The sequence below is a fragment of the Engraulis encrasicolus genome, chromosome 12, assembly GCF_034702125.1.
Source record: "Engraulis encrasicolus isolate BLACKSEA-1 chromosome 12, IST_EnEncr_1.0, whole genome shotgun sequence".
Taxonomy (NCBI): Eukaryota; Metazoa; Chordata; class Actinopteri; order Clupeiformes; family Engraulidae; genus Engraulis; species Engraulis encrasicolus.
This window is the reverse complement of record NC_085868.1, coordinates 11,130,060-11,142,559: the sequence shown is the minus strand read 5'-3', so window position 1 is coordinate 11,142,559 and position 12,500 is coordinate 11,130,060. Positions and strand designations below refer to the sequence as shown.

At 42.3% G+C, this 12,500-nt stretch overlaps 1 protein-coding gene across 1 annotated transcript in view; it reads left to right on the top strand.

Annotated features, from left to right (window-relative positions):
• pard3ba (par-3 family cell polarity regulator beta a) overlaps window positions 1–12,500 on the top strand; it is a 343,229-nt gene that overhangs the window by 6,814 nt on the left and 323,915 nt on the right. Inside the window, exon 2 of the mRNA XM_063211618.1 lies at window positions 9,867–9,968. Coding sequence (XP_063067688.1) covers window positions 9,867–9,968 — 102 coding nt within the window. The remainder of the gene's footprint in view (window positions 1–9,866; window positions 9,969–12,500) is intronic.

The window sequence follows — 12,500 nt, the reverse complement described above, 5'->3', positions numbered from 1 at the left end:
AAACAGTAGCTGAGATCACTTAACGCTCGGCTCCGTGCCAGCACGAGACGAAGAGCGAGAGAGGGAGAGAGGAAAGGGGTCCCATAAGAATCGTCATCAGCAATAACAAGTCTGCTGCACTTTGAACTTAAGGACCATGTCCTAGGCTAAGATGGGAGTATCAATGGCCGTTGCTTCTGTTCAATTGCATTGTAAATGGCCAATAGGTCATCACAGAGGGAAGATCTTATGCTGACACACACACACATGTGCGTGTGTGTCTCTCACATGTGGCCATGTGCTTTCTTTAAGCTGCTGAAAATCTCTCTCTCTCTCTCTCTCTCTCTCTCTCTCTCTCTCTCTCTCTCTCTCTCTCTCTCTCGATTTGTGTCTGTGTATATCTATGTTTGTTTGGGTGTGTCACATGTCACCTTCTGTGTGACTGTTTTATGTCCTGTGTGTCCCATGTGTGTCTGTGATATGGCTTTGCCTCGGCCTGTGAGCTGCACCTTTGAGCATAGTTAGTCAAGCGGCCTTTGCTACCTCGTCCTGTGGGGCTCTGTGTGTGTGTGTGTGTGCGCGCACGGGGCGGAATAGCTCCAGGGTGCTGTAGCATAACAGAAAAACTCTCGCAAAACACTCTGTTTTGCCGCCGGCAGCCGGACTGAACTGTGTAAGCATTTTTCCAGGCTGACTGAGCAATCACAAAGGGTGAGAGAGAGGGAGAGGGAGAGAGGGAGATGGAGAGGGAGAGAGGGAGAGGGAGGAAAGGTTTTGAACCAAGCCAGACAGCATTTGGGGAGTACTACATCAGGCCAAAGAAACATTTGTGAATTTTTGACCCCTGCACACACGGATTCATTCACACACTCACTCTTAGGTTTGGGAAGAAAATGATGCATAACACTAGCAATTATGTGTGTTTTTTTCTTTGACTTTCCTTGACCTTCCTCTATCTATGTGCTTGTCCAAGTGTGTAGTGTTACAGTTGTGTTATTTTAATGATTCTTGGCAGATGCATTTTCCCCCAAGTCATATGTAGTGAATACACAATTGTAAGAAAGAACAATTGTACTTGGCTGAAATGTTTCATTGTGTTAAAATATTTCAGCAGGAGACACAAGTGTTACAGAAGGCTTGTGGATATTTCGAAACATAATTACTCTATTCCATACTGGTGTTGTCTAGTTTTTTGTGGTGGGTAGTACACTGTGTATTTGGGCTGCTATTGGTGCGTAGGTTCCCAAACTATGGGCCCCAGGGGGAAAGTGAGTGTTTGATGCAGAGGGAGTCATCGTTGACATCGAAAATAATTTTGATTGTGATCTTATCGTCATATTGTTAAATTCCAAGGCTGCCACGACAAGTCAAGTCACCATTGATTAAACATGGCTGTGCGATTCTAAACATTGAACAATCAATTTTAGGTCGGTATACTGAGATCCCTGACCTTTTCTGGTGGGTATACTCCCTATAGCTGCATTATACGTAGACTACACCGCTGATTTCACTGCACAATGACTGCAACATATCACACGTGATGGCTGATCAGCCTTTAATTAAAAATAAAAATCCAGCATAGCATGCAATTAATCACCTAGGCACATCCACCTGTTTGTCTGTACCTTATGCTTCCTGTATTATTCTTGCATAATATCTCATTACTGAGTTTCAGGGTGTCTTAACACATGGCAACAATAACAATAGCATGGTGTCGACGCGCGTGTGGAAGAGTGTGATGACACATCCTTCCCCCTCGTGACTTGGTGTGGTGTGATGCTTCTCTGGTTTGGTGTGGTTACACATCCCCCCCTCACGCTCCTGGTGTTGAAGCTAGATGGTGTAGAAGCCTGAACCATCTGACTTTGTTGACAAGACAGACGGGTTCGTTTCTCTGGAAGAGAAGATTTTGTTTGAGGAGATGAATTTGCACAGACACACATGGACAAACTCATGCACACACAATCACTACAACAAAGACACACTACCGCAACACAAACACGCAGACGCATGCACGCACACTACCACACTCACTCACACTCACGCAAACACACTTCCACACGCATGCGTGTGCGTGGACACACACACACACACACACACACACACACACACACACACGCACACATGCACACGCACACGCACATGCACACGCACACGCACACACACACACACACACACACCATCACCTCAGCAAAGAGACACACACACACACATTTCTGCAACCCACATGCCTCCAGTCAGGAGCCGGAGCTGTCCCACAGGTCTGACCTGTTGGGAAACACTGCTGGCATTCCTGCTATGCTGAGGAGGACCGCCAACAAACTGAGAATGGCAGAGGGTGTGAACACGCGCGCGCGCACGCACACACTCACACACACACACACACACACACACACACACACACACACACACACACACACACACACACACACTCACACACACACACACACACACACACACACAGACTTGCATACATTTTCATGTAGACACACACACACACACACACACACACACACACACACACACACACACACACACACACACACACACACACACACACACACACACACACACACACACACACACACACACACACACACACACAGGCTCTACACACTTTACACATGTTTGCCCAAGGGAGAACAACATGTCCACTCCACCAGCATTCCACTCTGTCCTTGGGCTGCATTCCATTGGTGTGCATTCATGTGATTCACACGGCATGAATGCTGATGGCACCTGACTAACTTCTAGGTATTCTACGTACTACTGATATTGAAACCATTAAGCTTACTACTGCTATTACGGATATCACTAGAACACATGGGGGTTGTTTTCGTTTTGAGACTTGTACAAGTCTGGAAGAAAATGAAAAATGCTTTGTGCTTCCTTGATGGCGCCTGGCATCTTTAATCAGCCATGTCAAAGTACTGAGCTTAAGTTACTGTCTGGAATGCATACCTGTTGCTTTCCTGCTTTAACAGAAATAAGTTTAATTCCACAGCCTGTGTTGTGGTTAGTGTGTGTGGGCATGCGCATGTGTGTCTGTTTGTGTGTGCATGTGGGTGGGTGTGTGCTTTGGTGTTTGATGCATTTGCCGTCTTTGTGTGTGCGTGTGAATGTGTGTGTGTGCGTGCATGCATGTGTGTGTGAGAACAGTGAGCCAGAGAGGGTGTGATAAAGAGACAAGAGATCAAGTGGAGGCCGGGGACAGGGGGCGAGATGGAGGCGGCAGGAGGATATTGGCACCCGGCCAGCGGATGACATTCCCATCCCATCCCCAGAGCTGTTTGTTTGAGGATAGCACTGTTTGGTTAGCCTGATGGCTCCTGCCATTGTACTGTAGCACTCAGATGGGTTGTTGAATTAGCAGCTAGCATGTACCAATGATGATGAAAGTGCTCTTTACATTAAATTTACAACGTTGCTTGCTTTTATCCAAAGCGACTGACAGTTATTTTGAAGTACAAGGTATTGGTTACGGTCCCTGTAGCAGTGTGGGGTTAGGTGCCTTTCTCAAGGGCACTTCAACCATAGAGTGCGATAGCAGAGATTCTTTAAGTCTCTCTACTCTCTCTGGCGATAGGGAGTGGAAGGGTTGGATTTGAACCTGCAACCATCTGATCTAAAGCTCATTTCCTTAACCATTAAAGGTGCATTGTGTAATATTTTTAGTAGTTTATTTCCAGTTTATTTCCGTTTTCATGCTGTCCTGTTTTTTAAATGTCAGATTCAGTCTTCATATTAGCATGTAAAGAAACTTGTTTTGCCCAAGACGATTACAAATGTTGATTCACAGTAATCATCACAATATGACAAAACTGTCAGAAAGACCACTGTCCTTTCCATTATACAGTGCCCTCCATAATTATTGGCACCCCTGGTTGAGATGTGTTTTTTAGCTTCCAATTATTTTATTTTTTTTCTAAATAATATGGGACCTTAATGGAAAAAAAGAGAAAAATCCAACCTTCAATACAAGTGCATTTATTCAGTGGGGAAAAAAATCCCACATAAAGAAATAATTATTTGACATCAAATAATGTGTGTCACAATTATTAGCACCCCTGGTGTTAATATTTTGTACAACCCCCTTTTGCCAACAAAACAGCACCTAATCTTCTCCTATAATGTTTCACAAGATGGGAAAAGACAGAAAGAGGGATCTTCAGCCATTCCTCTTTGTAGAATCTCTCTAAATCATCCAGAGACCTGGGTCCTCTCCTCTGTACTCTCCTCTTCAGCTCACCCCACAGGTTCTCAATGGGGTTGAGGTCAGGGGACTGAGATGGCCATGGGAGGAGCTTGATTTTGTGTCTGGTGAACCATTTCTGTGTAGATGTGGCCATATGTTTAGGGCCATTGTCTTGCTGAAAGACCCAGTGACGACCCAGCTTCAGCTTTCGGGCAGAGGGCAACAGATTTTGATTTAAAATGTCCTGGTATTTCAAAGCATTCATGATGCCATGCACCCTAACAAGGTTCCCAGGGCCTTTGGAAGCGAAACAGCCCCACAGCATCACTGACCCACCCCCATACTTCACAGTGGGTATGAGGTGCTTTTCAGCATGCGCATCTTTCGTGGTACGCCAGACCCACTTAGAGTGTTTGTTGCCAAAAAGCTCAATCTTGGTCTCATCTGACCAAAGCACACGGTCCCAGTTGAAGCCCCAATACCGCTTGGCGAACTCCAGATGCTTGCGTTTATGATTGTGAGTGAAAAAAGGTTTTCTCCGTGCATGCCTCCCAAACAGCTTGTTGGCGTGTAGACAGCGCCTGATGGTTGATTTGGAGACTTTGTGACCCCAGGATGCTACCATGTGTTGTAATTCTGTAACAGTGAGCTTTGGAGATCTTTTGATTTCTCTTACCATCCTCCTCACTGTGCGTGGTGGCAAAATAAACTTGGGTCCTCGTCCAGGCTTGTTTACCACTGTTCCAGTCGTTTTGAACTTCTTAATTATTCCTCTCACAGTGGATATGGGCAGCTGCAGTTGAGTGGCAATCTTCTTGTAGCCTCTGCCTGACCTGTGAAGGTCGACGCACATCTGCCTCACTTGTATGCTGTGTTCCTTTGTCTTTCCCATGTTTAAGAGTGGATAAGAGAAATGGCCTCGGTGTCACGTCATATTTATACCCCAGGGAAACAGGAAGTGATGAATTACTAATTAAATGTTCCTACATACTCTGGTAAACTTTGTAAACTACTGTAGAAATGACAGAAATGCTTCAATTATATTTATTTCCTGGGAATTGTTAAGGGTGCCAATAATTGTGGAACAGGTGATTTAATGAAAAATAATTATTTTTCAGTCAGGGATTTTTTTATTTTCTTACAATTCATTTGAGTTGAAGGCTACATTTTCCTACAATTTTCAGTGTGACAGTATTCTTCTGCAATAAACACTGAATTTATTTTAAGGCTTTTAACACATCTCAACCAGGGGTGCCAATAATTATGGAGGGCACTGTATATGAAATTTGCCATTTTGTGTGTGTCCACGAAAACTGTGTTAACCGTGTCACGGTCTGAAAACCCCTCCATAAATCAGTAATGATTTGGTCTTAGGCCATACGAATAACATCACCTGATGTCATAACCTCTTGGGCAGGATATGGGAAGACTTTTTGGTAACTTTTGAGCTCCATCCTTCCATAATTTAATCTATTCTTTTTCATGTTCTCATAGCGGGAAAATTGCCTGTCAACTGTGTTATCAACATATTCATAAGAATCTGAATTAGAAATCACATGTAGAAAAACACAGATAAAGCATACAGATACATGAATTGATTAACTTCTGAGGTCCCCAGTTAGCACAACACCATAAAAATGGCTGAAATGTCAAGCCGTGTTACCGTCAATGGTGTTACAATTAGCTATGACAGTCAGGGTTGCCAGATGAGGCTGATGATTTCCAGCCCAAAAAATGTTCAAAATCCGCCTAGAAGCACAAAACCCCGCCCAATTCTATAGATTTCTATGGCAAAAAAGTGGGCAGGTTTTTCTAATAGATGCCATTTTTACCCACACACAGCCATCCTAAACAGCCCAATTGGGCGGGAACCAGCCCAATCTGGCAACACTGATGACAGTTGAGGAGGAGTGTGTTTTTGCCAATTTATCACCATATTGACAGACAAACAAACAAAATAATTTGTGTTCTAGGAAGATGGGTTTTTCTGCTCTGTTTTTTTCTCCTAAAAAAGTGCCGACTTTTTCCCCTTGCACTGTTGACCGTAACACAGTTGAGTAACACGGTTGACTGTTTTGAAAGTGTTTTTGAGCTATTGATCCCTTATGTGTTGGGAAAATCCTATGAACAGACATAGGGATTATCTCTGGAGAAGGAAGTCTTGTGTAAGGAGGGTGACTAAATTCAAATCAGACGTTACAGGGATTTATAATGAAAAATGTGTCAGTCTGCATCACAGTGAATCATAAAATCCTACTTATGAAGCTCAACAATCACATTTTCTATATCAGTTGCACAGATTAATGACAACATTATTGCTAAGGGACATAAGCACTTTCAAACGTATATTGTTTCAACTCTGTAGTATTTTTATAAATGTTTGAAATGACAGTATTTGTCCATAACACTGTTGACAAAATAATTAAGCAAATGTTTGCTTTCATTAGAGTATTTATCAAATGATTTAAAATTAAGCTTGGCAATTTGTTTGTTTGGAAACTTAAATATATACACTATGTAAGCATGTAGGTCATTTAGTTGAAAAAAAAATACTGATAATTGACATTTTGCTTTTGCCAAAAGTGTAGGCGAATCGTAGAATCACTCATATATTTGGGAGCAGGGCAAATCCATAGGTCCTCCATACCCTTGTGTGAGCTCACGAAGTGGAAATGCACAAGTCTGGCTAGATGTGGGCTGGCGACGTTTTGGAGCAACTACCAACTGTATCGTCACCTGAAAATGCAAAGACGGTGCAATTGCTCCCTTATATTCAAATCTGCTCTTTGTGTGGACCTGTGTGGGCTTTGATCTTTGGATAATTGGTACCAACTTTCCACAATCATTCTGTAGTTGTTAAAATTAAGATTTACCTAAATTAAAATGATCAAGGTTTACCATGAATTCCGACTTACCATAATTTCCCTTAATAAAGTTACTCCAAAATAAGAATATAAAAAAGTTACTACAAAATTGCTGTACCACAATTACAAAAAAATCAATTGAGAATCATATCTTTTGAACACTTTTTTTCTGTAGACCCCATACTTATTTTAAAGATTTTTTTTTGGTCTTTGAGACTTTATTAATGACAGGACAGTTTGAGAGAGAGACAGAAAACGTTTGGAAGAGAGGCGGGAAAGGGTCGACAAAGGACCCGGGTTGGCCGCATCGTAGACGAGTGCCCTACCGTTAAGCCATGGTAGGGACTCTAGACCCTATACTTGACACTACATGTACTACTCAGACGGGCTGCACGATATCAGAAAAAATAATACTCTATAACAGCATTCAATACCTCGATAACGATATTTAAATGATATTTAGAAATATAGCCGGATGTTTTTCTTGTCACTAATGTGTTGGTCTGTGTGGGGGGCGTGGCTTTGGTCGTGGTGGGCTTCTTGCACATTTGTTGACATTCAGTTAGTCATTGGACTGCACAGAAGTGCTTTACTTGTTAGCGATATTCAAGTCATTTTCGCGATATGCATATCGCCACTCTTGATATCGCGATTTCGACACATTTTCGATATATTGTGCAGCCCGACTACTTAGTCTACTACTATTAAGTTACTACAGCTGCTAAGCTTACTTCTAATAATAATCCTACAAGTGTCGTCAAGATATGCGCTCAACAAGGCCACGTTTGAAAGCAAAGTATGACCCAGCCCAAGCAATATCATAAACTTCCCTTTCACTTCATATAAATCACTATAGCTGACGCTTTGAACGTGGTGTACTTGACACAAGTGGCTGATAGTGCTTGTGCTAAGTACACACCAGTCATTGTGAAGGCGGAATAGGAAGTCAGTGTTATCTAAAGGCTAGAAGGCCAACTTCTCTCTCTCTCTCGCTCTCTCTCTCTCATGGACTCACACACACACACACACACACACACACACACACACACACACACACACACACACACACACACACACACACACACACACACACACACAGCTCAGCTCAGCTCAGCTCAGCTCAGCTCAGCTCAGCTCCCTAGCCAATCAGACAATGGTCCCAGCGAGACAGGACTGGAACTTACTTCTCCTTCTCTGTATTGTTGCAGGACAGACACTCCGACACACTGTCTCTCTGCCTCACACACACACACACACACACACACACACACACACACACACACACACACACACACACACTTACACACAGAGTACTACAACCCACCCCACTCCTCAAAACAATGGCCGGAATACTTCATATGGATTCCACGCACGCATTGCAATCAAGCATGGAAATCAAGGGCTCCAGGAATGCGAGCTGGTTTTCCTGACCCTGCTCCCTGCTCTACAGGCCCCGTGGCTGGGGAGGGAGGGAGGAAGTCCACACCCATCCCCAACGGCACCTGTGGAGCTCGCGGCGGCCCACTAACAGTGGGGAAAGAAGACAATTTTTTTTTAAAAAATCACCTCAGGGTCTAATCCAGAGGAGTTGCAATAACTCACACACTAGTGTCGACTAACAGTGAAAAAGGACAAAGAAAATCACCACCTGGTCTGGGGTGAATTTCTCAAAACCAAAGTTGCTTACTACATTAGCTACTTTGTTGTTTTCAATGCATTTTCCCATTGACAACTACCGAAGTTGCTAACAGGCTAACAACTTCTCTTTTGAGAAACTCACCCCTGATCTTAGAACTGTCATAATAGCTCGCACCACCGACTAACAACGGAAAAAGGCCAAAGAAAATCTCCTTTGGCTCTGGTCTCGGAACGGTTATAATAACTCTGCACCACCACCACCACCACCACCACCACCGCCGCCAAAGTAGCGAATCGCATTCCTCCCCAGCTGCAGAGTGGCAGTAAATCGGGGCCAGTTGATATCTCTGTTGTCGTGCTGTTCATCTGGGAAGTGTATCAGGCTACACTTCTTCTCTTTTTAGAAAAGTAATGGTTGGACAGATGCCGTGCTGTCAGTGTGTGTAATGTGGTGTAATCATTTTAAAAATAAGATGCTTTTCATGGCTATTATTTATCTTTTTTCAAGAAATGGTTTGATGTTAGACAACGTTTTTGTATCGTCTTCTCTCTTTTTTGACATAAATTTGAGCTGGATATGTCATTTGTCATATTTTGTTGCAGTTGTGATCACACTAACAAGCAGCAGTGTTCACAGCATGTCCTACTCAAAACAGTGTGTCAAATGATGCGACAATAATGTGTCCTTGTTTATTTGGTTATTAGAGAACACTTGCTTCTGGCAGTCATGTCAGTCAGCAATGTACTGTAGACTACTGTAAAATGGGGTGAAAATAGGCACTTCCCGATGTTGCCTGATCTGACTTCTTTTCCGACTATTTTCTTCTTCCATGTCAAAGTACTACTGTCTTGAATGGATTTATACCCGTTGCCCCTCTGCCATAAAGAAACGAACAAAGAAAAGCAACCAATTTCCCCTACTCTGAGGAAGTTTGTGTCTGCATGCGGTGGTTGTTTGACACAGTGAAGCAATACTATTCTGTTTTTTCTATGTCACAGATAGATAAAATCAAGTAACACAGGGTTCTTCTTGGTGAACAATGGCCTATTGTCAATATTTAAATAATAAAGTGATATAAAAAATGTAATAAAAAAATAGTGAAAAAAACACACTGACTGCACCGACTTGCTTGATGTGTCTTGGTTTGTGTGTGTAATGTAGTGTTGTGGTCCGTCTCCTCTCCACACAGGATGGGGAGGTGCGCGTGCGAACGCACCATGTGGAGTACGCCGACGGGGGGATCCTGGACCCAGATGACATCCTGACTGACCTGGTGGAGGACCGTGACAAGGTACGGTACCGTTAGTCCTCAGGGCCCACACTTTCCTTTCCTGTAGTATGGCTGTGACAAGGTACCGCAAGCCCACACAGTTGGTGGCAGCTCCAACACTTTCCTTTCCTGTAGCAAGGTTCAGTTTGTTGCAGGGCAGACACTTTGCTTTTCTGCAGCAGGGTAAAGATTGTGGAACCTTGGGCAGACATTTTCCTTTCCTGTAGAATGTTTCAGTTTGTGGCAGGGCAGACACTGTCCTTTCCTGTTGCTGGGTTCAGTTTGTGGCAGCGGCAGCAGTTAGCTTTCCGGTATCAGGGTTCAATTTGTGGCAGTGCCGTCACTTTCCTTTCCTGTAGGATGGTTCCATTTGTGGCAATGTTTTCCTGTTGCTTTTCTGGTGCGCAAGCAGGAATGGGAGCAGTCAACTTCTGGGCTGAAACGTAACTTTGGGGTGCTATTAAACAAAATGTCAATTTAGGGGAAACATTGCCACCCTATCGATGTTTGAAGAGACACTGTGAGATTGTTAGTTGTTTATTTCCAGAATTCATGCTGCTCACTCACTAATGTTACCTTTTTCATGAATACTTACCACCAGCATCAAATTCTAAATATTCATTATGACTGGAAAAATTGCGCCTTTCATACATGAAAAGGGGGATCTTCTCCATGGTCCGCCATTTAGAATTTCTTAAAATAGCAATTTTTACCTTCAAAAATGACTGTAATTGGACCATACTAGAAAATATCTGTGTATTACTTAGTAAACTTTCATGTAAAGATCAAATTTGGCAATAGGCAGCCCAGTTTCAATGAGCAGCATACAGTAGTTGCAGAACCTTTTTTGACCATTTCCTGCACAGTGTCCCTTTAACTCCTCTATTTATTCATTCCACCATGTTTTACCCTGAAGGGACTGCAAGTTCACAGGCCTGACGCTTTCCTGTAGCAGGGCACAGTTTGTGGCAGGGCTGGGTGATATGGAAAAAAAAACAATATCACGATATTGATTACTTTATATCACGGTAACAATATATATCACGATATAGCACAATTACATATGTTTTCAGTTATTCTCTTTATTTGCTCTTTATTTTTTAATGTCACAAAACAACCTTTCTTTAAAATGGATCTTTTTATCGTTATTTTTACAGTTACATTAACTTATAGTGTGTATTGTGACAACATGAAATGTAATTAAATGATAGTCATTTTATCAATTCTATACAATTGAATATCACGATATAAACGATATAGGACAAAGGTCACGATATACACTTTTCTATCACGATAACGATATATATCGTCATATTGCCCAGCCCTAGTTTGTGGCAGTGTTTTCCTGTTTCTCTTTTGGTATGGACAGAAACAAAAATCTATGCCAAGGTTGTGGAGGATATGTTTTTGTCCCTGGATGTTCAAGCGCATTAAAAATATCCTCTTTCTGTGTTTTTTGGTTTTATGGGTCATTTCTTTGTGAAGAAAGTCATGAATACATCACTGTGTAATCTGGTAAACAAATAGGGGCTACCTCCGAGACCTTTTTGAAGTTTTGACAATGAGAATGGTTAGTTTCACATAATAACAACGGAAAAGGTTTTGAAATGTATTCAGAGCTGCCCGGGCTTTTGATCTCTTGAGATTCACATTCACGTCACCCACTTTCTGTGATGATGCTATAAAGGAGGGGTTGTTTTCTTGGGAAGAATATGTCTTCCTTTTACCTTTTCAAATTTGTATATTTGTATTGTATATCATTTGTTTTTACACAGGGTGGTCTCAGCCTGCCTCTGTCTCTGTCTTTTTCTGTCTGTCTCCGTCTCCGTCTCCGTCTCCGTCTCTCTCTCTCTCTCTCTCTCTCTCTCTCTCTCTCTCTCTCTCTCTCCCCCTCCGACTGTGTATTTATTTAAGTGTGCCTTGTGCCACTGTCAGTTTGTGTTTTATACTCCATGACAAACTATGATGCTGTGTAGTAGGGGTGGGCGGTATGGCCAAAAATGTATACCTCGGTATAATTTTAGCCACGGTATATATCACGGTATATATCACGGTATTTTACATTTGTGTAAAATGTAAGCATTCCGTCGCAAAATGTACAAAACGCCTTTTTTTTTTTACTTCTGCATTTGCATTTTTTAAACATTTGCATTTTTGTAATGTGTGTGAATTCTTGCTATTCAAATCTTTTGAAAACAGACAAAAACTATGTAAAATGCATTTTGCAATGCAATGCAATAGGCTACAACACTGTCAATTTCACCAAGTCTAGAAGGGGTTAAACTAGGGAAGGGAGGGGTGTCAAACTGAACATGGATTTTATCCAATAAATCGTTCATTTGACCTTTTTTTCTATTTCTGGAGTTGCTGGGGGTAATTTGGAAATGTGTGCTTGCATCTGTGATTATGCCAAGCCTAATGGTTCAGCTGTTATTGTTAAAGTTAAAAAAAAAAACCAACTTTCACATGAGGCAGCCAGCAATGCATTGTAGAACTAATGCATTTAAATGGCAGCTATCACTGCAGCAGCGGTTAGCGTGCTAACGTTAGCGA